This window comes from Rhamphochromis sp. 'chilingali' (genome assembly GCF_963969265.1).
Source record: "Rhamphochromis sp. 'chilingali' genome assembly, chromosome: 15".
Lineage (NCBI taxonomy): Eukaryota > Metazoa > Chordata > Actinopteri > Cichliformes > Cichlidae > Rhamphochromis > Rhamphochromis sp. 'chilingali'.
This window is the reverse complement of record NC_137942.1, coordinates 7,995,582-8,022,872: the sequence shown is the minus strand read 5'-3', so window position 1 is coordinate 8,022,872 and position 27,291 is coordinate 7,995,582. Positions and strand designations below refer to the sequence as shown.

At 40.3% G+C, this 27,291-nt stretch overlaps 1 protein-coding gene across 1 annotated transcript; it reads right to left on the bottom strand.

Annotated features, from left to right (window-relative positions):
• Positions 1-40: 40 nt before the first annotated feature.
• On the bottom strand, positions 41-26,577 carry LOC308410840 (SH3 and cysteine-rich domain-containing protein 2-like). The gene is made up of 11 exons (XM_080904487.1): positions 26,026-26,577; positions 16,558-16,906; positions 15,047-15,141; positions 12,113-12,197; positions 9,894-10,009; positions 9,022-9,091; positions 8,724-8,800; positions 8,525-8,613; positions 5,848-5,899; positions 2,980-3,117; positions 41-2,393 (listed from the first exon to the last, which is right to left on the bottom strand). The coding sequence occupies exons 1-11, from the start codon at positions 26,107-26,109 to the stop codon at positions 2,295-2,297; spliced, it is 1,254 nt and encodes a 417-aa protein (XP_080760613.1). The 5' UTR covers positions 26,110-26,577; the 3' UTR covers positions 41-2,294.
• Between the last annotated feature and the right edge of the window lie 714 nt (positions 26,578-27,291).

Here is a 27,291-nt window from a genome sequence, read left to right as displayed (position 1 = left end):
CTGGGAAACATCCAAACACATACTTAACATTTTGAAGTCTTTAAGGTGTAAACAGTAGATGCTACGTGAAATTAGACATAATTCATGATAGCACATTTTTAGATGAGTAAAATCAAACTTCCAGTTATGCTGTGACAACACATTCCCCCTGGAATATGTTTTCAGGAGTGTGGTATTGTTTATGCTGCTGTCTCTCTGCCAACAAGGACAAACCGTAAGTCCACCAGCTGAAGTACTTCATGGTGAATTGAAGTTGCAGTTGAAGTATTTTTAAATACAACATCTACAGTATTACTATCAAGGAGACACATCTACAAAATTACAGCTTATTCAAATGACTCAAAATAAAGTGCTACTCCCGTGATGACAAGAGAAGCTTTTAAAGGAAAAAAATCACAGCTTCTAAAGGCTTCCACAAAAAATGCAGACTAAAAGGAATCAGCTAGATCCTTGTGCTCTGAAAAGGATGGGTGAACTAAAATGTGCTTTAATTTATTATTCAAATGATGCAATCTGTCCTTCAGTTCTAGATTTCTTTCACATTCCTGATTTTCCACACGCAAACTCAGGGACAAGGACTTTTTAAAAAAAGAAGAAGATTTTAAATAAATAATGACTTAGTGCGTAGAACTCTAAGCAATCCGAAATGTACTGGTATTAAAAAATGGCTTGACTTTACGTCAGAACTGACCAGTCACATCAATAATATAAGGACAAAGGAGGCCAAACGGGGAGTGGAAGATGGAGATGACAGGCTGACATTTGATCAATGATGACTCGTGCACCCATGGGTACAACACTACCTGCATGTACACTGACTCATAACGGTTCAGCACTCGTGTCATCCCTTTCACTGCACAGCCTCCTACTCCTCCTGTTTTCCTGTGTCCCTCTAAGCTGTCAGTGAAACTCCTTGTCATGGTCAGAAGGAACCCCATTGTGCTGTTGTTTTTCAGGCAGACTGCCTACAGTTTTTTTCCTCTTGTTTCAAGCTCTAGTGAACATGTTAAAATTCTGGGCAACGCTTGCAACATCCCACTGAGGCTCTTCAGCAGGTCCCTGCAGAAACCGGCGGGTTTATGCCCACCGAGGTCTTTCATGCGAAAAACAGCAGAACACCTTCTGCCACTTGTAACTTCTAAACTTGGTAGATGTTGACATTTTTCTTCCTCAGTGCTCACGACAAGCTCCCAAACAACCCCCCTAGTCTTCCTAAAGAGATTTGCCTCCCTTTTAGCTTTGATTTCTTTTACCTCATCTGTTTGTAAAATAGTAACACAACAGAATAAGGACGGTAGACAAACACAGCTGTGTCTCAAAAGTGGACAGACATAATAATCTATAAAATTTTACTTAAAAGAAAGGAACAATTTTCAGGCAATTCCTGGGAGTTCATGTTTTTGTTTTAAGGATAGTCGAAAAGGTAAACTCTGAGTCTTTGGGTAGATAGTGATGATCACAGGGTTTGACAGACTTTCATACCAGAAATTAAAAGATGCTGGACAATTTTTATAGCATACTTTAATTGTCATTTCATAATGAAAAGAATCAGTTTTTGATTTTTGTGTGAAAAACCTCTTCTTTTTGCACGCTCAAATCATTGAGTGCAGTCGTAACTCAGCCAGAAACTACAGACAATTTTCAGATCTGGTGTATTCCTTTCATCCTATCCTGCCGTCTGTCTAAATGGCAGTAGCTTTCCATAGCTGGCAGTGGTTGTTCTTGGCAAGTGCCTATTGTTGTAGCAGTCTACACGAAGCTGATATCAGTCCCCAGGGCAGAGACCCTGAAATTAGCAGATAGGAATGAGACACACGGAGTGGGTAGAAACAAGAAAAGGACACTGATAGAAGCATCATGTTCCCATGACAGGATTCAGCCTCCTCCCACGCTGGTAGACGTCTTTTTGATGAGGAAAAACTAAATCTGAGCTGGCATCCAGCAGACATTTTAAAGCATTTTTGACCACCCTTGTCTACTAAACATCGATTTATTGGCTTTGAAAAGATAAACCTACAAGAGAACTAGAGCAGGGCAATTGCATAACTGCCCCCTCCATTAAAGGCTTACAATCAACCAGCTGAGCTGAAAACCATGTGTTTATGAGGAGCTGTGGTTCCAGATCCTTGCAGAAGTGTGTATTATGTTTTTAGTTTTTCTGTGTTTGGCTGACCAGTTGGAGAAGCTGGAGCAGTTGTTTAGCCAGGGGAATGAGGCAGAAGAGGGGTAGTTTTAAAATGGGTGCATCCCTGGGGAAAGTAGATGTGGAAAGATGGTGGTCTGTGCACAAAGGTTCAAATCTCCTCTATGGAATCAGCTGGGACCAGCCCTTTCTTCTTTCCACTGCTCAGCTTTAGAAACACCTCACCCTCTTCTCGTTTCCCCACACAAATCTAAAAGCAGGAAACAGAAAATAAGATGCTTTGTTTTCTAAGAGGAAACTAGAATAAAAGATTATTTTTACCAATATAAAAACTGTTTTTAAAAGAACAAATAATAACAGACCTTAAAAAAATCTGAAAGTTATTGTGTAAACTGCCTACAGGTTTTTTACTTGTGACTAAGCACTATGAATTTTCTCTTTGTGTGTATATGAATAAAAATCAGTGGATGAAAACTGATTGAATGTGACCCTGAAGGTCAAAAAACAATGTGGGTTTTCTTTCTAACGGTCTATACAATCTGGAAATGATGAGCCTTATTCATAGCAAAGACAAACAGACATAGATAATGCTGGTGCCAATCCTTTGATCGCTCTCTAACCAGGATGCACCCCACTTCTCACACAGCGTGTACTGGATTTGGCTTCAGTCCCTTGAAACCCTTCACAGGACAGGTTTCATGAATTGAGAATTGGAATCCTATCATCAGTGTATGCTGGGTTGCCATAATAGCCTTTTGATGGTTACAATGAAAAAACGGTGAAGCTATCAACAAAAATAAATTAAGTCTCAAACCAGTATTCCACCATTAGTATACCTGGGATTCCCTCACAGCCATGTGTCCTCTCTCTCGGTTGCCGGGATTGCCCTGAATAACCCGCCACACTCTCTCTCCGGGTCGGACCCTTTGCACAAAGTTGGCAGGGAAAAAACCAACTTTGTCCCCACATTTACCCTGAGGAATGAACCAAAACAGTTCAGTCAGCATTTAAACTGTATCTGGATGCCAAGATAGCTGTCACAGATTCTTTAGATCTAGTTAATGAGATTGCGCAATGATAGCCTGATCTGCGCTTACTGGCCCACCAGACTGCACTCAACCCAAATTGTTAGCTGACAATCCAACTTGATTGTTTTTCTGATGGAAAATCTGGAGTTTTACTGCTCCACTGTTGTCAAGTTCAATCTTAAAAGAGGATTGTTGGAAATCTCTATATCAGGGGTCTCGAACTCCAGGCCTCAAGAGCCGGTGTCCTGCAGGTTTTAGATGTGTCCTTGATCCAACATAGCTAATTTAAATGGCTAAATTAGCTCCTCAACATGTCTTGAAGTTCTCCAGAGGCTGGTAATGAACTAATCATTTGATTCAGGTGTGGTGACCCAGGGTGAGATCTAAAACCTGCAGGACACCGGCTCTTGAGGACTAACGTTCCCTACCCCTGCTCTATATAATAAACTGCCTGGCCAAAAACCCCCAAAGTCTAATGCTCTAATATGTCATTGAACCACATTTAGCTTTAGCTTTGATCAGAATTAGAATCACTTTGTAAAAAACAAGGAATCTGTGATAGTGTCGTGCAAAAAACCCAAAAACAAACAGTAATGCAGATATAGAATGTATGATATTTACAGTACATATAATTATACGTCTCTATATAAATATTAAAAATAAATACACAGACTACCCACAGATATAGAGATGACAGCACGTATTCGCTCTGGCATCATTTTAATAAAGCCATGCAGTGTCACAATATCTATTTCCATCCAGAACGGTGTATTGATGACGGGAGAGTTGGATTTCTGTCTAAAGTATTCTCCAGAACATCCCAAAGATGCTCCGTGGGGTTAAAGTCTGGTCTCTTTGGTGACCAATCCATGTGTGAAAATCCATGCGTTTTCACACTTGGAATCCCATGAATCCTGGCATTATAATCTTGGATTAGGCCCATGTAGTTCATCACATGGAAAAATCCATTGAAATACCTGCTCGTTCAGTATAGAGTCAGCTGACCTTCTGGACACTTAAAACTGCTGTACCTAGACCTGACCAACTGAAGCAACCCTAGCTATTAATGCTGACCTAACAGGCTTGTCTGGTAGACACTATACATGATGGATGCATCACTACATCCACCTCTCTTATTACCTTGATGCACCCATCAGTCTGGAACAGGGTCAACCTGAAGTCAAACCACATGACCCTTTTCCATTGCTGAACTCAATCTTTTTATTCTCTAGCAAATTGAAGCCTTTTTTTTCCTGATTAGCTCTGGTAAGTGGTTTTCCTAGGGCTGCTATTTAGTGCCAATCCCTTGAATTCTCTTCGTATTATGCATGTGGAATTGCAATTACTTTTGCTATTAAATATAGCCATGAGATGTACTGTTAAACTTTATTTGAGTTCACCAAACGTCAAAGTGACCTCTGACCACGATCGTTCAAGGTTTTTTTCCAACCACATCTCTTCCTTGGATGATAGTTGGTTTTAATAATGCATTGGACAGTTCTCAACCCACTTTTAGTAGTTTCAGCAATATCCTTAGTTGTTTTTCTTGTCTTCTTGAAACAAAGTAACATCTTTGTTGCCAAAAAACTGTTGCCAGAAACGTATTATTCACTGCAGTAACTATCCAGTAGAAGGCAGACAGTATATTGTTAAAGTCTTTTTAAAGTAAAGTCCCCCCAAAATGAGTAATTTGGCACCAAATATTCATTCATACTAGTTTTAAACAGTTTTTCAGTGAAGACTGACTGATAAGAACTGAACACTTTCATATCTATCGCTTCCATCTCATAACAGCAAAGCCCAAATGAACTTTTAGTTATTTAGTAGTATAATTGAGCAGGCACCTTTATTGTTATACCATCATAAACAGAAATGAGAGAAACAACACTTTCTAAATTAAAATTTTACCTCATGTAGTGGCAAATCATCCCATTTTTGCTGTTTGTATAAAAAAAGATGAAACATTTGTTTTCCAGGTGCGCACACATAAACAACAGATTTCATCCCTTTCTTGCCAGTGATAACTGGGTATACCTCATTATGCAGCAATGTTTCACAGTTTAACACCCTCTGCCTCAGGTGTTGATGTGTTTATTGAAGTGATTCACAAACTATACATTAGTAATGAACAGATGATTCACAGATTATACATAATTTAAAGGTTTCTTGGAATGAATATGTTGATGTGCTGCTCCGCTTTGGGTTACGTAAGTTCAAGCGAAAACTATGCTCACAGAGTGTACGCTAAATCTGCACTCTGGATGCGTTTTCCTTCTTCGTGAACTGAAACACACGGGCGCACACACAAATGCACATTTATTTCCATTGGGAGTTAGTGAAGCTCATTACAGACTCAATAAGGGCCTCTACGCGACTGCAACAGTAGCCAAGTTCATTATGTTAAACTCTTTTGGTAATTTTCAGAGGAAATTATGTTCTATTTTTGTCTGTGGCTCCTTACATGTTTGCGACAGGCAAAAATGGAGCAGGTGTTTTGCATTAAAAGCTTGGTTTAAAGACCTAATTTAACACATGCGCAGTATGAATGCATGTGCACACACATAAACACACACACACTTCTGAGAACTTGGGGAAAATAAAACACAGCACACACCAACATCACCAGGTATGCACCAACTAGCACACACAGATGTTTGCAAATGATTTATTACCCACCTTCCACCACTCCTCATTAGAGTCGTCAGTGACCTGCACCCGATCACCAGGACTAAAAGAGATAAGACAAGAGAGAAGATGGGAAAAAAGGGCATGAGAAGGGAGGTAATTGGGGTGGAGAGGAAAAAGAGACAGGGAGACAATAGAGGGAAACATGATGGGAAAGGCAACGGAGTAGGGGGGAAGAAAGGAGAGCTGATTGCAAGCACAAAATATTACAGTTATCTAACTGCCACAGAAAGCTGTAGTGTACCCGTGGTAGCAACATTGTGGAGGTTAAAATTTGGGTGAGTCTTTGTGTCTCGCTGTAGAGGTGACAGAACAGCTGAAAACAAAGTCATGAGGTCTACATGAAATATAACTCTATAGTGTCTGCTGCAGCAATGAAGGCTAGGCCCGATCTGCAGCCAGCCTGGCCTGCATACTAATGATGCTACCAATTTTTGATGAGACTTCTCTACACATACACAGTATGCCCACTGTCCTAGATATACAGGGAGAAGTTGTCCCAATTGCATTTCGGTGCATTCTGTCTCCCGGATGTCTGCATTCACAGCTGCCCTATATGATCATGGTACACACACACACACACACACACACACACACACACACACACACACACACACACACACACACACACACACACACACACACACACACACACACACACACACTACCATGTGAGTCATATTTCTTAGGTGACTGGTACAATTCTGCTCATGCAGCGTCTCAAAGGAGCGCAGTTAAATATTTAAATGCATCTTTTATAAAGGTTTTCGTGCCCTATATTGTCTATCTAACTAAGCATTTATATCTATATTGTATATTTCTAACAGCAGAATTAGACAACTTTAGCAGTTTCCTGGTAGTAATAGATAGTGGATAGTGGTTCTAACTTAACAATGCTAGTATTTTTATACCTTTACTGTTGCTATTTCAATTTTTAAATACTATATTTTACATGTACAATATTTCCTGACAATATGGAGGGCATCAGAAAGAGCAGATAGGTTTCTTTGTAAAAATCCTCACAATGCCTAGTGGTGAGATTAGCTGCTATTCAGTCTCAAAGAAATCTATGAAAAAAGCTACTCAGAGATGAAACGCAAGCCACTACATATGTATTATCATTGTAATAAGTACAAATGTTATCTAAATTCCATCCATTTCTGTCCATCTTTTCATTTTCTTTCAACCTCTCCCTTGAGAAGATGCCACAGCGGGTCATCTGCCTCCATCTCTCCATCACTACAACCATAAACCTTCTCTTTAGTCTTCCTCTTTCCCTCGTGCCTGACAGCTCCATATTCAAAATCCTTGGTCCAATATAACCAATATGCTGTTTTTCTTCTCTGTTCAAACCCTCTCAACCTTGTCTCCAAACTGCTCAACCTGAGCGTTCCCTCTGATATACTCTGATAATTTTCCCTCCATTCAGTCCAAACAAAAATGTTATCTTCAACTTTGCCACCTACAGCTTTTTTTTTTCTCTCTCTCAAAACTATACATCACAACAGGTTCACTCTTGCTGCTATCTGTCTGTCACAAATCCCTCCTGACACTTGTCTACACCCACTCCCGCTTCTTGAACTCTCTTTTTCACCTCTCTTGTCCACTGTCCATGACTTTGGATGGTTAACTCTAGGTATTTAAACTCATCCACCTTCACTACTTCCCTCTAATTCACACAGATATTCTGTCTTCCTTATCTCCGGATCATACCTCTACCTCTCTACCTCTGTCTTTCTCCTCCTCCCTACTCTTACTACAGATCACAATGTCATCTGTAAACATCATAATCCGTGGAGACTACTGTCTGACCTCATCTGTCTTAACCACTTATCCTAAAATGGTTGAAACCAGCTGGGGTGGAGCACATCCTGGCTGAAAGTGGGAAAGTGGCGGGGTACATCATGGACAGGTTGTCAGTCCTTACAAATCAAATCCAAATAAATGTAAATCCCCCCAAACCCACTCATTCTCATGTAAGCTGTGTGTTTGTGAGCCATTATAGTCAAACCACCTATACTCATCATCACTACAAATATAATACACACTGATTAGATAACTGAGATTCTCCCCACATAAAAATTATCTTTTTTTTAGGTGATTAAACTATCAAATTTCTGATAATAATTTTTGCAGAATTCATATCCATGTACTGGTTTGTTAAAATCGACCTGTCTGGAATATGGTACATGTTTTGACTTCTGCCATCCACAATGGTCTGATCTTACTTTCTTGTATTTGGGCTTTAACTTTGACAACAGCGCTCTGCTTTCTCCATCTGTTTTCTCTCTTTCTCTCTCTGATAATCTTCTGCTCTATGCCATTTCCTCTCATGCATGTCCTCCCTTTCATCTCTCAGTTGTTCAGTGTCTTTATCCCCTTCCCTGCTGGGAACACAGCTCAGTCACTAGTTCTGCGTGGGGACAGTGATGGGCTTTGAGTTTATAATTAGTCGTCCTTAAGGGCGCCCTGGCACCGTCCTTTGCAGATGGTGGGGACATTTTCATCCTGCAGGAACAACAGCCGGGGCAAAACACAAACAAAAACCGACCATATTTGCACACGCAATGCTAAAAAAAAGCAATTGCACACAAGCACTCCTGGACATGCACACGCATATAGCTATAAAAATCCTTGCACATAGTCAGGTTGTTTTGCTTTTACTCACTGTAGTTCCAGGTCATTTGGTTCCTGAGGCAGAAACTTGTAGAGCGCTACATAGGTGTGGATAGAGTGGACTTCAATGCGCTTGGGCACCTGGTTACAGGGAGATGCAGGAAGGGGAGGCAGTGAGACAGAAATACACGCTTGAGGAATAGAGCAACAAGGGATGAAAGTATGTACAGGTGGATTAAACAAAGCGGTACCTTCTCCTCTGCAGTCTGAGTTTGTTCGCTGCTCTCGTCTACCTCCTTTTCGATCTCTGGCTCGGGGATAGGATCATCTGGAATCAGCGAGAAAATGTCTTAAAAGTCGCTAATCACACACATAAGCACTCGTTTTATTGTTTTTGTTTTTGTTTTTTTACAAGCAGCCACAGTAATTCTCTCTCACGCACAGAAAGTTATGCGCGACACAACATCTGCATAGACACACATAGGCAAGGGCATGCAGCGCATGTGCATATCCACATACATCAAGGCACAGACACAGAGACGTCTTTACCCCCTGTCTCCTGAGTTAATTCTTCCTCCATGCTGGACTGTCTCTGTTGCCTCTCCTCTCCTCCCTCACCCTCAAATAAGAACATAGAGAGGAAGCAATAAAATATCAGCACCAGGAGGCCAGAGAGGATGCATTTGATAGTGGGTGACCTTGTTGTCAGTCAGTATGCTGGAAGTTCATGTATTCAACAGGTTTCAGAGATACCTGCGGTTCACAAAATGTGAACATTTTACATTTTAGCAAGCATGCACATTCTTTTCAGTGGAGAAGTTAGATGAGAAGCTTTCTATCAGTCTCAAACGTGTATAAACAGACAACATTTTGCAACATTTTGGTGAGGCGAGGTGTTTGGTCCAATGTTGAGCAGCAGTAAACATCTCTTGGCTGTTGCTTCATATTTGCTGCTTATAAGCTGTACACAGATCAGTCTCAAATATTTGTAGCTGAACTGTTACTTTCCGATATCGCAACATTTATTCAGGGTTTACAAGTTTGATTTAGATGGCTTGCAGCTGTTTTTCAGAGGATTCGGAGAGCTTTTTGAATTAGTCTCCATGTTTATATTATGACTAAAAAAGGTAGCTAAGAAGACAAGAATATTGTTATGTTAAAGATTTTCTTCCAATTTAATGGCTGTTCTGATAATACCTAATAAATCTGAATCTAAAGCATTCTTAAATGTATTAACTCTTAATAATTCAATAAAAAAAACCATATGCACCCTTTACAAAATATGGCTTAACAAGGGAATGTCACTGTCAGTTCTCTTAATATAATAAGTAAGTTAGCTAACGGACCAGTGTTGTTTATTGTGTCAAACACACGGGACTGAACTGTCCTCTACCCCCACCCACAGGCCTATGATGTCATACCAAGCTGCGCGTTGGTGATTCTGACAAACTGCCAAAACTGGAGCGACTCATCTGTGCCAAGGACGTCCCGTAGCGCAAGGCGGCATACACAGGGTCTACTCGCATCCGCGGTGCCTCTGAAACCACACACAGACACGTAAATTATTCACTAAAAGACTTTGGACACACTACAATCAGGGCTACACGCTGAGATTACACTGTACATCATGACTATTGTGCCTGTGCCAATCTGGAGGAACCAAGGGGTTTAAATATAACTGCTGTAACACAGTCAGTCCTGAACCAAAGTGGCCTACTTTAGATCTGCGAGGACAGCAGCCAAAAATTCAAAAGAAAATGAAGACATTCCAATGAATTAACATGCTTTGATTTATTTAACTTAGTGGCAAGAGATGTGTCTTAGTTTAATAGCTTTAACAGATGTGAAACTGTAGAAAGAGTAGAAAGGGAATAAGAGACGAAATGTAAAATATGGAAATCTTCTGAAAGTCTTCGCTGCTGCATTTCATGTAGACAGCAGTGCTTGGGTGCTATCACACTATTTCTGAAGTTGGGAATTAGATTTTTCAGCTCTTTCCCCATCCAGCTCAACAGAAGGAGGGTAGAGGGATTTTGCTGCAGGGCCAGATGTGTCTCATTGTGCGTGTGCCTGTGCAGGATGGAGTTGAAATCACCTGTAGTTTCATACTAAAGTCATTTCTTCTGTATACAGAAGAAATTGTGCAGCAATGTGTTTTTTAGTATGATTAAGTCAGGTATTTAGAGTCGATAAAGCTCATTACACTGACTGAAGAAGGTATTTCTGCAGAGAGAAGTTAATTGCAGATGAGTAAATGATGGGATGGGAAGCCAAGCTTAGAGACTCTACACTCCACTGCTCCATATAAATAATTATTTTTTTTAGATCCTTAAGGTTTCTTTTGAGACTGGAAGGAGAGTTTTTATGTAAAGTAGCTTCAGGTCTGTTTTTATTATAATGTTGTTAATTATCAGTTAACTGATAACATTCTGACCCGAGAATATCATCAGTATCAGGTTCTCTTTGGCAGATTTAACCTTAACATTTAAACAGAGAAATCCTTTTCACATTCATCACATATGAATCATCACTGCAAGACTGCAACGTAGACCGTTAAGTTCCCGCAACTAGCAGACTCATAAATGAGGTTTAATATGAGAACAGTAAATTGTGGCCAGGAGGTACTTGATGGGAAATTAAGGGGGTCTGTGAGTAAATACAAAATGAAAACTGTTGTCTGATATGAATGTGTGTAAACATTTTACCAAGCCTTTTGTTAGCATAATTATGAGCACACTGTGTAATGTGTGATTGTGAGCTTGGCAGGTTGCACTCTCAGCTGGCCCTGGCAAAGTCCCAGGCATCATGGTGCTGAGCTCGAGGTGATGATGGAGTTGTAGGTTCATTGTACCCTGACTCATGAGTACTACAAGCAAGTGACAGCATGGGGCGCCGACCCTGATGTGAGTCATGCATTACGGCAGATGACTGTGTCACGTTCAAAGGTGTTCTTCCAAAGGTATGACAAAGAAAAATGAAGCTGCATTTCAGCGGTGACCATAAAAGGAAGAACAAATTTAAGCACTTTGGTCCAGTGGTTGTAAAAGCAACTCGTACCACTATGATTTGGCCTTGAGCGGACAAACACTGACCTGAAAACTGATTAAAAATATAATTTTCTTTGAAATTTATTCCCAGCATTTGCTGAATGAAATAAGGTGGATGTTTGTGAATTTGGGGTTACCATCAATCAAAAAAGTGGGCAGCATTTCAATGTTTATGAATTTTTAAACATGCAACTGTGGTGCCTATCTAATAAATTAATCCTCTTCACCAGTCCAAGGATATACAGCACAACTCATAAACAGAGATATAAAAACATAAACATTAGAACTTATAAATATTTATTCACATACTTTCAGCGTAGAGACGGTCCATCACCTCCAAGTGAAACTGAATTTGTCTCCTTCTCTTTATCTTTTTCCACTTCACATTCGTCCGTTGCCAGGTGAGGTGAAGACATTTCTGTTTTTTATTACATTACAAGCAAAAGTACAAAAAAAAAAAAATAGAAAAATCGAAAAGTAAAACCCAAAAGGCTGGACAAGAGCAACGTCACGAAACAAAAGCACAGGGACACAAGCAAACCCAACCAGCGGATTCACTCATACAACCACATGCACACTCGGACTGCGTTCACCTTGGCTTGGCTGAACTTCCTTGACGACAGCCAACTGGTCATTGACGAGCATTGGCGAGCTGAAGTTTCGCTTGAATGCTCCCGACTAATGGAGGGGAGAACAGAGCACAAGGGATTTTATACGCTGCCATAACTTCTTGTTTATAGACTCAACACATAGCTCAACATATATCTCTTTGTAGTGCTATTTGAGCATTCATACAGAACACGTACAAAATGTAAGTGAAACAATTAACTGGGCTCACTTGCTCCAGGAAAGAACAAAATAAGCAAAGCCACGTATGAGCTCTCTCTGCTGCTAATCATGAACAATAAATTCACTCAACCACTACTTGTGGCCGCATGACTTAGACACAGACACGGACATGTGATTCTCCGTGTGTATATGTCAGCACGACTGCAATTTCACACCGAATTAAGCACAGTGAGAGTTTCAGCTGAGATATCGGTTTGTCTTTGCCTTGACTTGCAAATGAGCCACTCACTTTGTCATATTATGTTGAAGAGAGAAACACTCAGCTGATCAAAGGCAATAAGTGGCTACCTTTGTTCTCCACAAACACACCCAGATTGTGTTCTGATGATATTTTAGCTTTCGCTGCCCTCATCATTCCCCTACCTTTCCCCCTCTCTGTTTGTGCACTGCTGTCAAACTGCACTGAGCTCTCTTCAGTACAGCGCTCTTAAAATTTTCCAAGTGGCTCTCAGAAGGTCTCGCCTCCTGCTGCATGCTAATGTCCTCTGCTTTACACTAGAGGATAAACACAAAAGCTGTGTCTGAAATCACTCCCAATTTTCTGCCTAGTGAATCATACTCACCTTCTACCATTGTCCTTCAAACAGTCATAATATGACATTTTTCATGATAACAAAAAAAAAATCCACATTGTAACATCTAACCGTTACGCCGCAAGTGTGCGAAATACTCTTTATGTAAGCAGTAGTAAAGAAACATTGCTAATGATGGCCCTAAAAGGATGGTGCAATGATTAATTGTTTTATTTCAGTAGCATCAGCACTTCACAGCTTCAAAACAGCACTTTTCCTTCTGCCATATGGATCTGTGTTTTTTCAGCAATTTAACTGAAACTGCACATATGGTGAGCAAAAATGACTGCCTGCAGGTCAAGAGTGTTTCAGTGTTTATACGTGTGAGTCTGTGTGTTGATGTAATAACCTAAATGTGTTTGATGTGATACAATACTGATTCATCTGTGGGGTTTTTTTCTTTCCCATTAACGCTGTACCTAAAGCTATTCTATTAAAAAAATTAAATTAATTGCAGAGTGCACAGGGTTTTGTGGTCAGGTTTTCAATTCATGCTTGTAATCCAAAGTGTGTTGGTAATATGACAAAACAATGATTGGAGTTGTGAAACTGAACATCAGATAACAAATCAGAAAATAAAATGTCAACCTCTTAACAATTTCCACATTTAGTCACTTCTTTGTTGCAAATGTGCGAGCATGTTGCAACATGACTCGAAAAATAAGGCCTTCCCTAAATGTCTTCTATGTTAATGAGGTCCACAGCATGAACACCTTGCATATTTCCAGTTAACGGGACTCTTGTAGTCCTACGGATCACTCTAGCTTTGCACTCTCCTGCTTTGATTAAGAGCAATGAGGAGATGCAATAAACTGCATATATGGAGGTTGTTTCATTGCCCCTCTGGGCCTCTATGCAGGCCTGTGAAAAACTAAGTAGAGCCCATGATTCAGTTGCTTGTGGAACCACCTTAAGCAGCAATAACTTGAAGTAATTGTTTTCCGTATGACTCTATTAGTATCTCGCATCCATGTGGAGAATTTTGTCTCACTCTTCTTTACAGTGTTGCTTCAGTTCATTGAGGTTTGCGGGCATTTGTTTGCGCACAGCTTTCTTATGGTTCCCTTAAGGTCTGGGCTGTGAATGGGCCACTGGAATGCTTTCATTCTTTTCTTTTTCAGCATTTCTGTTGTAGATTTGCTGCTGTGCTTGGGATCATTGGGATCATTGCTCTGTTGCGTGACCTAATTTCAGTCAGACAAGTGGCCTCACGTTTGACTCTGGAACACTGATATACGCGCGAGTTCATGGTTGAGTCAATAACTGCAAGGTGCCCAGGTGGCTTCAATGGCTACAAAACAAGCTGTTCACCACCATGCTTGATAGTGGGTTTGTGCTGATATATCCAATATATCAAATATAAGCCACGCTGCCATGTTGATTTTAGAGAGAATAGGCTTTATTGTGGCAATCTTCCAAAGAAGCCATACTTGTTCAGTCTTTTTCTAATTATACTGTCATGGAGTTGAACATTTAATGTGCTAACTGAGGCCTGTAGAGTCTGAGATGTAGTGCTTGTTTGTTTTTTTTTCGATTTTTTAAAATTTCTCTTGGAATGAATTTGCCGGATTTGCACTCATTGAAAAATTGCAGCTTTGTTTTAAACCCACCTGAATGTTCCAGACCAGCAAACTGCCAAGACTTCTTTTAAACCGCTTTATGGTGATTATCAGTTTATTAAGTACACTTAGTTTTCCACAGGACTACCCAGAGTCTCATGTCGGTGTGTCATTTGGCTGTATGTTAACACGTTTATTTCAATGAATCACTGAAATATTTGCTTTCTTGCCAAAAATGAACACGAGAAGTAATAAGTAGCCATTCTATTCTTGCAATCCAGACACAAACAAAGCCAATGCTACTTTTTTATGTTTCCTATTCATTTCACAGAAGAAGATGGTTTATCATAGCAATAGCCTGGCATGAAGTGCAATGGAAAAACATGAAAGCAACAATCACTTTCCACTGAAGAGTGCTAAATCAGGGAACAGAATCAGTTTAAAAGAGTTGAGCAGACCGAAGTGTGCAGTTAGTGACTATGCTGAGAGAAACTCTCAGTGCTATAAATGAGGGCAACATCAAACTCTTGGTGTGTGTATTTCGCACCTTCCCATGACACGGCTGCTGCGATAGTTCTGAGGTGCACCACAGGTGAGCAGCCATCTTGCATGTTTTACACCGTAGAGCTTGTTTGGAGTTTCCTGCAGAGTGGGATAAAGAAGAGAGAATGAAAGCAGGGGACACTGACATTGAAGCAGTCACAAAAAGAAAAAAAAATCAGCAGGCGACAGATGTGCACTCGGCAGAAAGTGCTAACAGAACAAAGTGGCCCTTACATCATATGTGCAGGTTTTTCTCTGTTCAGGTGGAGAATGAAATCAAACCCTGTCCCAGTTTTATCAGGCTGGCACTGCAACCAGAGCTCACACTAACAGCTTCATAATGAACAGCTCTTCTTGCAAAACAACTTAAAGAGATTGGAAAGCAGCTGGACATATTTTAATTATAATCGATTTGGCATTGAGTAATTTACGTTTGTATTTTTAAGTGTTTGAGAGCTAAAGTCTCCTGAGACTCCAGTTGTTTTCTTCCCATTTGTTATATGTTTAGAAATCCTCTTTTCATGTTTTAGGGATTAAGGAGTTGAGTCGTTATTATCCTAGAAAACAAAGATCACTGATTTCTGAATTTGTCACAGATGGGGATTATATCGACAGGTCTGTATTAGAGCAGAAACAACAATCAAATAAATTGGGTTGCTCAAGAAAAATAGTGGTTTTAGAGAGAGAGATAAAATTAGTTTAACAGCTTATGAGAAAGAGGCTACACTTTGTTTCGGGACTGCAGAGATAAATCTAGAGCGAAGTGATGCGTTGCATAAATAAACCCACTAAGGATGCAACAATAAATTTTCAAAAAACTGCACAGGAGCAAACACGGGGGAGCAGGTTGGAGACTGTAATCAGTCACAGTGACAGGAAGTAGATTTAGCAGAAACACTAGAAGCTAGTAGCACTTAGAGGTGAACAAAAGTGCACATCTGCGCTAGAGCTATAGCAAAGTCCAGATCTAATTGAATGACTTAAATCGAGGAGAGAAAAAAGAAGGAAGCAGTGAGGTGAGATTTAAAAACTTCACTTTTCTCAGGAAATCATTATTATTTTGTTTATTTGTACCACTTGAGGTAATTGAGCACCTTAAATATGCTCGTTTTCTGTCTGATATGGAGCTGTATGAGAAGACTGACACCACATTTGTAGTCTCTGTGCTTTCAAATCTGCAAGGGTCTGCATGGATTTAAGTGAAGTAAATTTAATGGTGAGTGGAAAGTTCCACAATTGTCCAGATGCACTTGCCCACTTGCCTACTTCCAACTAGATTTGGAAAAAAAAAGAAGTAAGACCAATTACTTGTCCAAATTTTCTTGCTTGTTCATATGACCAACTCTCTCATCTTTACAGGAAATTTAAAATCACATAAGTGGTAATAAATCATAGGTCCTGAATAATAATTTTACACAAAATTCAAAGTTTTTCATCTAAACTCTTCAGTCTTTAGTTTTCATGAGTAAGTGTATCACCAAAGACCATGTCCAGTGAGAATATCAGGCACCTTACCTACTATCATGTGCTTGCAATGCTGGCAGTTGGTGGGCTTTCGAAAGATGTGGTCCTGGAAACAGTGGGTAATCTGGGGTCGGGGAGGCTTGGCGGGGAGTGATGGAGAAAGGCTGAGTGAGGGCGAGTGGGAGGAGATGGAGGGGTTGGGACTGCGAGATGGTGAAATTGATGGTGACCGGTCACCAACAAGTGGGGAGCCAGGCATCAGAGGGGGGGACGGAGGTGGCGGGTCCGTGATGAAATCCTGGGGCAGGCGGGCATCGCTGTAGGACCTTTGGAAGAAGTTCTCCACGCTCTTACTGCGCATCATGGTCTTGAAGGACAATGAGCGTTTTAGTCTCTGGAGCTGCACCCACGGACACACATCGACAGACATAGGGACAAAGATAATGCATTAAAAATAAACACGAGATAAGCAAGAAGCAATAACAAATGTCCAATGTGCCCTCAAGACAGCACAGACAATATCCCGGAATCCATAAACATCACACTCTGTTCAGATCAGTACACCTTAGGGAAAGAAGTTGACTCATGTAAAGCAATATCACCTCATAAGGAAACAACACATTAATAAAAGAGCTGCCTGTCCCCTTCAGCGAGATCGAATTCATATTTTTAAAGGGGTGCTTGTGCTTTTGGTTGAACAAGATAAGCTTTTTCTTATGTGTATAAATTGTACTGGCTTAGTGGTAGTGACAGAAGGACTCTTGTGATAAAACGAAACAAGAGTTTATTCAGCCCGATCATCTATCAACAACCCATCACCAGGGCCCTTAAAGTGAGCGCCGGCTCCACTAAAGAGGCCACACGGTTGCAGTGAGCACAAGTGGTTCAACTCACACACCAACAACATGTGTGAATACACACAGGTAAAGGGTTATTATGCAGCACCCAGACTTTTATTACAGAATAATGGTGCTTTATGTACAACGTGTAGTTTGGCATCATGAAAAAAGCAAGGACTACCCTGAAAAGAGCATTGTCTGGACTGTAAAAATAGCTGCTTTAAAGCCTGTACATATTGTATTATTAAGCATCAATATGCAGCAAGGTCCCCCTGTAGATCTGCAAGTTGCCTATGCCATCGAAGCTAATGGAAACCCATATCAGTACAGATCTTCTGAAGTTCTTTACAAAAGATAAAGAAAGTTGATTAGGAAGATTAGGAAAATGAGAAATAAGTGTGGCAATTCATATCTGCAAACATTCATGAAAAATGCATGCCAATGCAGTATAAGAGATAAAATCCAGATGCTTTAATATTATAACAAGCTTGAAAGTCAGTATGTGGTATGGTCCGAGCTCTCTTACACTAGTTTTCTTGTCATTTCTTTAAGTATTTTTCAGGAAATGTTTCTCTGGGCTTTTTTAAGGACGTTTGAAGCTCTTCTTTGGATGTTGGCTGCCTTTGGTTCCATTCTCACTCAAGATGATCCCACTCTGTTTCAGTAATGTTAATATCCAGGTTCTGGGGAGGCCAATCCATGACTAGTGGTGCTCCAACGTTTGTTTTTCTGTCCAAGTATAGTTTTACTGCATTGGCAGTGTGCATTGGATGCATCTCTCAGGTACTCTGTCAGGTCTTTGCTTTCTTCAGGACTTTGTGTTCATCTTCTGTAGAAAGCTTTCAGAACTGACATTTTTTCTTTTTTTCTTGTCATGCTTTCTCAGGTTTTTTTAAGGACAATCTACACAGGAAGCAGAAATATTTTAAATTTTGGCTAATCGCTGTTTGGAAATCACCTTGTTGTTAGAAAAATACAACTTTATGTTTGTCAAACTGTGTCATTTTTAGCATTTTTCATGGACTCAAATAAAGAAATGGAATAAAATTACACTTGTTTTGTGTTTTGTAATAGGCCGATAGTAACAAAGTGCCTAAAGATACAATTTAAAATTAGTTCATTGCTAAGTTGTCTGTTATGTCTAGACAACACTGGTTCATACCTTGAGTTTGTGCTTGAATGATTCATAGTTCAGTGTTAAATGGCTTAACAAGTAAAAAACACTCCTATGAAAATGGTCAGGTACTACCACTGGGCAAAAAATGAGTAAATTGGCAGCCAGTGTCCCAAGACATGTTTGAAAGGCTGCCAGAAAGCATAGACAGGAAAATTACAGAGTTCAGTTCTTTATAGTGTGCTGTCAACACCATATGTGCTGGATGGTACCTCTCCTCACTAAGTTGGAGAAGTGTCTTTTATTTCCAAAAAGAATATCACATTTTGACTGGTCACACAAGAAGACAGGTTTCTTTTTTTGCCTCAGTATAGCTTAAATTCCCCAGAGATGGTTGCAGCATTCCTGGATCATATTTACAATTTATTCTTTGTATGGTAGAGTGTTAACTTGGATTTGTGGATTTCTCTGCCCACACAGCCTTTGCCTGAGTCATGAACCTCTGCCCATCTTTGCTTCTGAGAGACTCATCCTGGACGCTCCTTTTTATACCCAATCATTTTTCTGGCCGGTTACCAGCCTGGATGCTTTTGCAGGAACACTGTTACATTAGGTGTAATAACCAAACCAGTTCTTTAAGTTCAGTGCATTTCAAAATCTTAAGAGTCAAATGATAAAACATCACATCAACAGGCATCACATCAGTTATCTACAGAATGCCTAACATTGATTGACTAGATAAATGAATGGTTCCTGACATTTGCCTCCAGCTCTATGTACGGTTGATGATGCTAGTTTCCCAGGGGACAGGCAGACATTTGTTACAATGACATGCGATGGAAGGGGTAACGCTGTGTGAGGGTGTGGTCACGTCGCAAGGAAAGAACGGATGAACACAGACAGACGAGGAGACAGATCATCAGCAGGCTACATACACTCTGCGCACATGCTCTGTCTGTCTGTGCTCATTCTGCTCAGCACCAAACATAATCACTTAACAGGGACATGTTGTTTACAGCTCTGTGAGTCTGGGAATAAGCTATGAAGACAGTTTGTCTATTTGACTGTGTGTCTGTGTGTGTGAGGAACACATCGATGCAGCGCAAAAGAAACAAAACTGTAGGAGTGTAACTGAATGTACATTTGCACACTCCATATGCTTCCTCTATTTGTGAAATTATTTCCCTTCATTAGATTACATTGATGAAGATTAGGTACGCTGTGGACTACTACAATTCATTATATCTCTGTTAGACATCTCTGAGCACCGAAGGGTGTTATTCTTATCTTTATTTTTTAGAACTTTGAAATAAAGTACGCCGCTTTGTAACCAACTGCTTCGTTAAATACATATAATCTGGGCAAGGACATTTTGCAGGATTTGCATTTCTTAGCTTCTGGTTGGGGATTTAGGGTTTCTTATTGTAAGCTGAATCGCTGCAAGTGTTCGTTCACCTATTTATGGCAGCTTCTTGACACACAAGTGTTGTTAGCTGCAGGAAATGTGCAGCATGTCTTCTATGATGCTTATAGATGCATGTTCACAGGCGGGTAGCCTGGATGCAGGCAATTAGTGCGTTGGATATGTCCATGTGTTTTCTGGGTTTCACTGAACTATGCACCACAGTGATCCTAATGCATAACTTAAAACTTTCAGTTTGGGAGATTCAGTTCAATTCAATTTTATTTATACAGCGCCAAATCACAACATCAGCTGCCTCAAGGCGCTTTATATTGTAAAGTAGACCCTCTAATAATACATAGAGGGAAAAAAACCCAACAATCATATCACCCTCTATGAGCAAGCACTTTGGTGACACTGGAAAGGAAAACCTCCCTTTTAACAGGAAGTAACCTCTGGCAGAACCAGGCTTAGGCAGAGGTAGCCATCTGCCCTGACCAGTTGGGGTGAGGGGAGGAAGACAAGACAAGAGACATGGTGTGGAAGAGAGCCAGAGATTAATAACAAGTAATGATTTATTGCAGAGAGGTCTAAAGCCAGAGATGCCTTTTGCTTTGTTGCGTGTGATCTTATTCTAGTCAGATTAAAAATGTTAAAAAAGTTGTCATGTAAGGATGAACAAGCATCTAATTTATGCTTACCAAATAAATAATGATTAACATCTAATGATCTGTTCTCGAATTGCATTAGTAATTCATTTTTTTAATGAGGGGTAAAATAAATTTGGTGTTGAAGCAGGTACAGCAAAACCCACATGTTTGCAACCTGGTAATATTTTCTCAATAATGACTTACTAATGTAAGCAAAATGATTCATGAAACATTACGACTTATAAACTATATAATGGGGTGGAATATATTTTTAATGATGTTAACAGTACAAAGTTGTTTTGACTTCATATTTTATGTGCAGCATCACAGCCTTGAGCAGAGCTCTTTCAATCAGAGTGGCTGAGTGCTGGCATAACAGCTCCAGCTATAGAGCACATGTCTCAATTACAGCTAATCTAATCATCTGTCAGTGTGCGGGTCTGAAAAGCATTCCTGTTTTCTTCCATTTGAACATTATCTGAAAGAATAATCCTTCTGACTCAAGGCCGATGTGACATCAAGTATGATGTGGAGCTTCACTGCACATTCATGTGCACCACCGCACATGAGGTGAGATGCTGATATCGATGAGTCAGAAGCGATATATGCCACACTTTAGTCCCAGATTTATAGCTGATTATTTATTGATTATTCCTTTTATGAAAATCCCTGTGACCTGCAACGGGACCTGCCTCAGTCTTCTGTCACTTCTTCCCCAACTGCACTTCTCCAAGTAATACTCAACCCGTTTCAGCTTAAAAAGATGCATTTGGATCAAGTCTTGCCTGCTAATGTTCCTCCCTCAACGTTTTTTGTGACTCATACATGACTAATAATGTGATGCAAAATGCAAAATATTGCACAGATTTACACACATCTGCAGAGTCAGTCTTCTTTGAGCAGCTCCTATCTCACTGCTGCAAAGCAGACTGACGAGCTGTCTCAGCAGACCTGTAAAAGCCCACAATTTTTACATCTTCGATCCGTATTACAACAGACCTCTGCCTTTCTCACATGTTGCCAGCATAAATGTACAAAATCAATTCTCCACAGCGGAACAGCGAGGATTGACTAGTCATAATTCAATGATAAGACTTTTATGTCACTCGAATACCGCCATAAAAATTTAATGGGGCCAGTCTGAGATATTTATGGGATGCTCCAGTCTGCCCAGAGGTCAAGACTCAACAACAAAGCCTTTGTCCCACTGGGAATATGAGGATAATATAGGCACTCTGGAATTTGGTGAGATGGTCTGAGTGGGGCCTGCATCACATGTTTTCAGTGTTTAGAAATGTAACACCAGTAGGATTACTATAAGTCAAAACTCTATAGGTGTGCAAGGGTGTGTGTGTGTGTGTGTGTGGGGGGGGGGGGGTTACTTATTCCCTTTCTTCCCCATCACTCCTGAAGTGTGCCAATTTTCTGCTCTGCCATCAGCAGTAGTAAAGAGAACGTGCTGCACGGATTGGAAAAAACAGTTACTGCAATTGATCCATGCCTTAAGTCAAAACCAGTATTCAAGTCTATATGACCTTAAATCAATATTTTAATTTGTCTACCCTTGAATTTCCACTTTAATCACTCCAGCTAGTTGCGCTATAAAAAACGAGGTACATTTCTTTTCTTTTTTTTTTTGCAATGATGCACGTCATAGTGACTGACCTTGTTCTAAGTGAGGATATTTCAGCCTTAAGAAGGATAACCGAGTTATAACTGCGCTCTGAAAGACACAGTCTCCTGGCTCCCTCCAATTCTAGGTCATCAGCAGAATATGTCATTTCAGAGGAAACTGTCACCATCAAATACCAGGTACATAGATTTCAGCATATAATTATTTTCACTGTGTGGCTTCAACTCTTCTCCGACAGTTGTAACCGAACAAACGCGAAGATTTTACTAAAGTGAAACACAACAGCGGGAAAAAGAATCACATAGAATAAAAATATGAGCGAGCAGCTGTATTTATGATTACAAGGAGCACATGTGGAGCGGTTTTATGTCCCAGCATTTCTCGGGTTGATCGAAATTTCTTATTATGCATGGCATCCTGGCAAATTCCTGCTCTCAGTGCATGAGAAAAGATGCATAATCACAGGCTGCCTCCTACGTTCTGCTACTATCACACATGCATGTACACACCGTCAATCATTTACACACACACACACACAATCACTTTCAAGGACTGTTTAACAGCAGAGATGATCTCTGTGGAATAGCAGTGTGGAGTATCTTTTGTGCTCCTGTAGGTTTCTAGTGTCCAGTATTTCAGCATCTCACACTTTTCCTTGTAGTGTCACATTAATAAACATCACAGCAGTGAAGGTGTTACACTGATTAAAGACGACCTTGGCCCACTTCAGCTTCCTGATTTGACTTACTTACCTGCTCACATCTATCTGATCTGTGTCATATCCCCTTCTGAAGAAAAAGCCAAAAGTGTGAGCGTCACTTTAAAGATGTTTGTACATCCGAAATATAGCGAAAACACCAGAAATCATGCACCTGCTAGATGATTAGGAAGAGTTCAACCTGAATGGCAGTAATGACTATGGCCTGTGTGAACATGAGCAGGTGCACATGATAAAACCTGCTTGCTTTATGACAAATGATGACTGCTGTATCCATCAAAAGTGATGCAGTGAAATGTTCTCTCCCATTCGATGCTGTCTTCGATGTCTTCGATGCTGTCTTCACAGCAACCACTCCTTTATCCTTAAATGAATTAAAAGAGATGTCGATAAAGACGGTGCTTTTTCTTAGAACCATCTACATTACAGAGGTGTTTATTACCACCTGGGGTAAAAACCCAAATCCATTTTCTTTTAGTCTGACCATGAAGTTTGCGGTTTGGGTGGTAATTTCAGTTAAATGTCTCAATAGTTTTTTTATGGATTGAAATTTGGCACAACTTAAATTTTTTCCATCAGGATAAATTGGTGACTAATAATGTAGTAGCACCATTAATAGAGCCTACTGCACTTCTGTTTAGTGCTGCTTCAGTACCACTGCTGAATTTAGTAAATAGTGCTTAACGTGCACACTTGCATCACCTTTTTGAGTGTACCAGTTTTTACACAACCACTAGCTAGACTGGAGGCTCTATTTCTTTCTTTCTTTTATTATTATTTTGGTTTTAAATACTGCTTTAATTACAATCCTGACGACTCTGATATTACAACTAACTGGTTGTAATTTAATCGAGACCAAGACTATTTAATCAAGACTATTTTAGTATAAGAACACATAATAGGCTACTATTTAAAACACACTTCCTGGTTGTCTGTTCCCAGTTGATGTTTTGGACAAAGTGAAAACAAGGTGATACAGCTCAGCCTTGTTAAACTGCCTTTTCCTGAATAGCCAAAAGAAAAAAAAAGTTTTTTGGACGTTTCAACGTAAAAAGAAAGCCATCCATTACAAAAAGATACATTTGAATGTAAGCTCTTTAAGATTAATTGTAACTTAGCTTTGAAACTGAGACAGTTCAGCTTCACTGTAGGGAAAGCCAGTCACCTTTCATCTCTCAGTCAGCTGCATATGTGTGTGTGTGTGTTGTGCGCTCACATCCATTTAAGAGGGTTTAATGAAGAATGCGAAGTGGACACACGGATGGATTGTGGGAGTTGTAATTACTCAGCAGGCAAGCTGACAAACAAGTATATCAACCAAAAACATGTTTACGCCTTTATATCTCTGCGCTCAGACATCATCCTGTGTGTTCATCCAGGAGAGAAGATGTTTACCTGTGCACCTCCATCACAGAAAAAGCTCCCAAAGCATCAACAGCCCAGAGAGATCAAACTGCTCTGCACAAAAAGAGCAACACTATAGGCTGATGACTGCTACTCGGGCATGTAATTGGCTCCACCACTCACATTTCTGCCAGGCTTGGCAATACACTACAGATTATTGTTGGGAGCTGGAGAGAGAGACTGCGCTTCCTCTTCTCATAATCTTCTGGCACTGTTTTCCTCTGTTCTTGATTTACGATATCCATCTTTGGTGGGATTTTGCTGCTGGTGGATTTTGGGGAGCATCTGTTACCTCTTTCGTTTCCTCCCTGTCATTGTTGTCTAATAAAAACCATCACGGACACATGACTATGTGTCTGATTAGATTCCTTCAAAAATGTCACCCTGTAGCTGTGTATTTTTATGTGAGGAACAGCCTCCAGAGCCAAGCTGACAAAAACTCTGCATTTTTACTTTGACACTTCAATGGCCAGGTATTTAATTCATTCGAAAGGATGAGTTCCTCTAGCATAAAGGTTGATGGTTAATTTTGAATCTATCCCACACCACAGAGAACTCAATAGATTGAAAGACCAAAGGCAGATGATCAAACTGATGGGGGTTTTTTTTTATTATAGAGGGCTGTGACACGATGAAGCCAGAGCGAACCGGTGAATCATTTGAATACCAATCAGTCCAGCTTGGAACAGGCTCACACCCAGTTTTCACCAGTAGCAGCTGGTGAGAAGAGGAGAGCTGGAGTAGAACGCCTGGAGTAAGTGGTGTTAAAATTGCTTGTAACAACGTCAACTTGTATGCTTTCAAAGAGGACATCAAACATTTAGATGAAGCACAGAGGCAGTCTGAGGCTGGTGAAGTATGTGACTGTGCTGCACGGAGTGTCACTTTCCTCCAAACATGTCAGCAGCGTGCATGTGTTTGTGTGTGGGTGGCATAAAGAGTCATAGGGTAGATTTGACTTAGGGAAAGTTGTATCAAGCTGGTTGATCTTATGTGTCCTTCCATTAAGAAGCAGACATCGGGAAAGCTTCCACAGCTTGGAGGGCAGCCCCAAATCTTTGTTTATATAGCTGAGTGAACAAATTAAATGGATTCATAAAGACACTCTGAAAGGGCATTTGTATCTTAGACATGCACACTAGTAGCTGTGTATATGACAGACACAAAATTCACATAAGCAAATGCAGCGTCTTATTTATTGCAATATAAACTTGCTGCCAGCATAGAAGAAACAGCGTGAGTGCTGCAATGTCCGCAAAAAAACTGCAGCTCATCAAAAAAGAAGCAAATTAAAATAACAAATGGACAAAAGCATTAAACACTTCCATTATTACATGTTGGTTTTGCTGCCTAATAGTCATTAAAAACACACACTTGAACCCTTTTGTGTGCGCCTGCTTCTAATGGATTTTGACAGAAAGAGAGACACGGGGAGACAGTATGACATCACACCTTACGTGTGAGGTTACATCTATAGTGACGCAGTCGTGATGAATACTACTGCAATTGTGTTGTTATTAGTATTACATAAACGGTGGAGATGCAGGTGGAGAAAACCATCAAAGGAGAAGAATACACTTAAAATGAATAAAATAAGTCTTCTTATTAATAGTTCAGTGTGTGCATTTAACTACTCAGCAAAGTCACTCACTTATGTCTACTGATACTGTTCTTTTTCGATTCGTTAGGCACAAATACGTGTATGTTATGATCTGTATGGCATCTGAAAAAGAACCAAACTCCAAATTTAGGTACTTGCCTTGGAAGTCACTGGTTGGATGGGCATATTGCTTGGAGAGCGCTGGAGCTCCGAGTCGCACTCCATCTCATTGTTTTCGGTCATAATTGGTGTAGAAGTGGGAAGCGTCGTTCGAGACACAAACAGTAAAAGTTTTAACTCCTCAAATAGAGTCCAGTCGGTAGAAGATTTCCGGATTTAGCCATTTAAAAGACTGACAAAGTGTGACAGATCCACATCAGAGGGATTTGTGCGCGCCTCAGGGCCACCGACTCCACAAAACACGTTTCTGGGTTTATTATGATCTGTGAGAACAGGTTATAAATTCACCAGCTGTTAATATCTCATTTATGCCACGTGAGGATGGGTATTCAGGAAACGGCTGAACCTTGCGTGTGGGTAGTCTTTTGTGTCGCCCGCTGACGCGCACCGGAAAGCTCCAATGTGGCACAATTCCTCCGTCCTCCAGGTGCAAATACGGCTCAAATCAGCAAAAAATGTCGCTGTGTGAATATGAGAATGTCAGCGAAATAAAATCATATCCAAATCGTCATCAGCTTGTGTTCTGGAGGAACTCGCTAGGTGTAAATCCAAAGCGAACTGTGTCCTTCACCGCTGCACAGACTTAAATTTAAGCGCATTCTGAGGCACGCCTTTCCATGCGTCTGAGGCGCATGATTGGGGCATTTTTATTTGTTACAACTCTACCGGGATTCATTTAGTCTAAATCAAGACTGACGGCCACGGGCGGAAGCTTATTCAAAACCCAAATATACATTAGCTTAAAATTTTCTCTGTTCTGGAGTAAAAGCAAGAGCAGCACTTCATTCTGCTGCTCGGATTTTGCGTCTTGAGTGTGTGTGTGTGTGTGTGTGTGTGTGTGTGTGTGTGTGTGTGTGTGTGTGTGTCAGAGCTGCTGTTTAATTCTATGCGCCTCCATGGTGCAGCCATAGACGCGTAGTTACAAATAGTAAGTGTGATTACATACAGTAACTCACAGACACGGATATCTTTTAAAAATATATTGTGATTTTAAGGCTATACATTAGATAGACATGCAAAAAGGAATTAAGAAGCCACAAGAACACACAAGACGCTAGAGAGCCTTCTGCTGCTTGATTAAGCAGTGAATCAGAGCAGGCATCTTCCTCTTCAGAAGAAGAGCAATGAGTATAGGCTGAGCTGTGTTAGAATTATTCGGAGTTTTAGAGAAACTATATTGAGACAATTTTGTTCTGTTATCATCCATTCCTCTTCATTTTCTGCCTGCACCCTACAGCAGTGAAT

Bases quoted from the DNA above. Each gene is read 5' to 3' on its own strand.
- LOC308410840 (XM_080904487.1), bottom strand. From the start codon at position 26,109: ATGACCGAAAACAATGAGATGGAGTGCGACTCGGAGCTCCAGCGCTCT. The intron at 16,907-26,025 runs GCAAGTACCTAA...CCGTGGGTGCAG, and splicing joins TCCAACCAGTGACTTCCAAG to CTCCAGAGACTAAAACGCTC. The intron at 9,092-9,893 runs GTATGACATCAT...TTCTTATTTGAG, and splicing joins AATCACCAACGCGCAGCTTG to GGTGAGGGAGGAGAGGAGAG.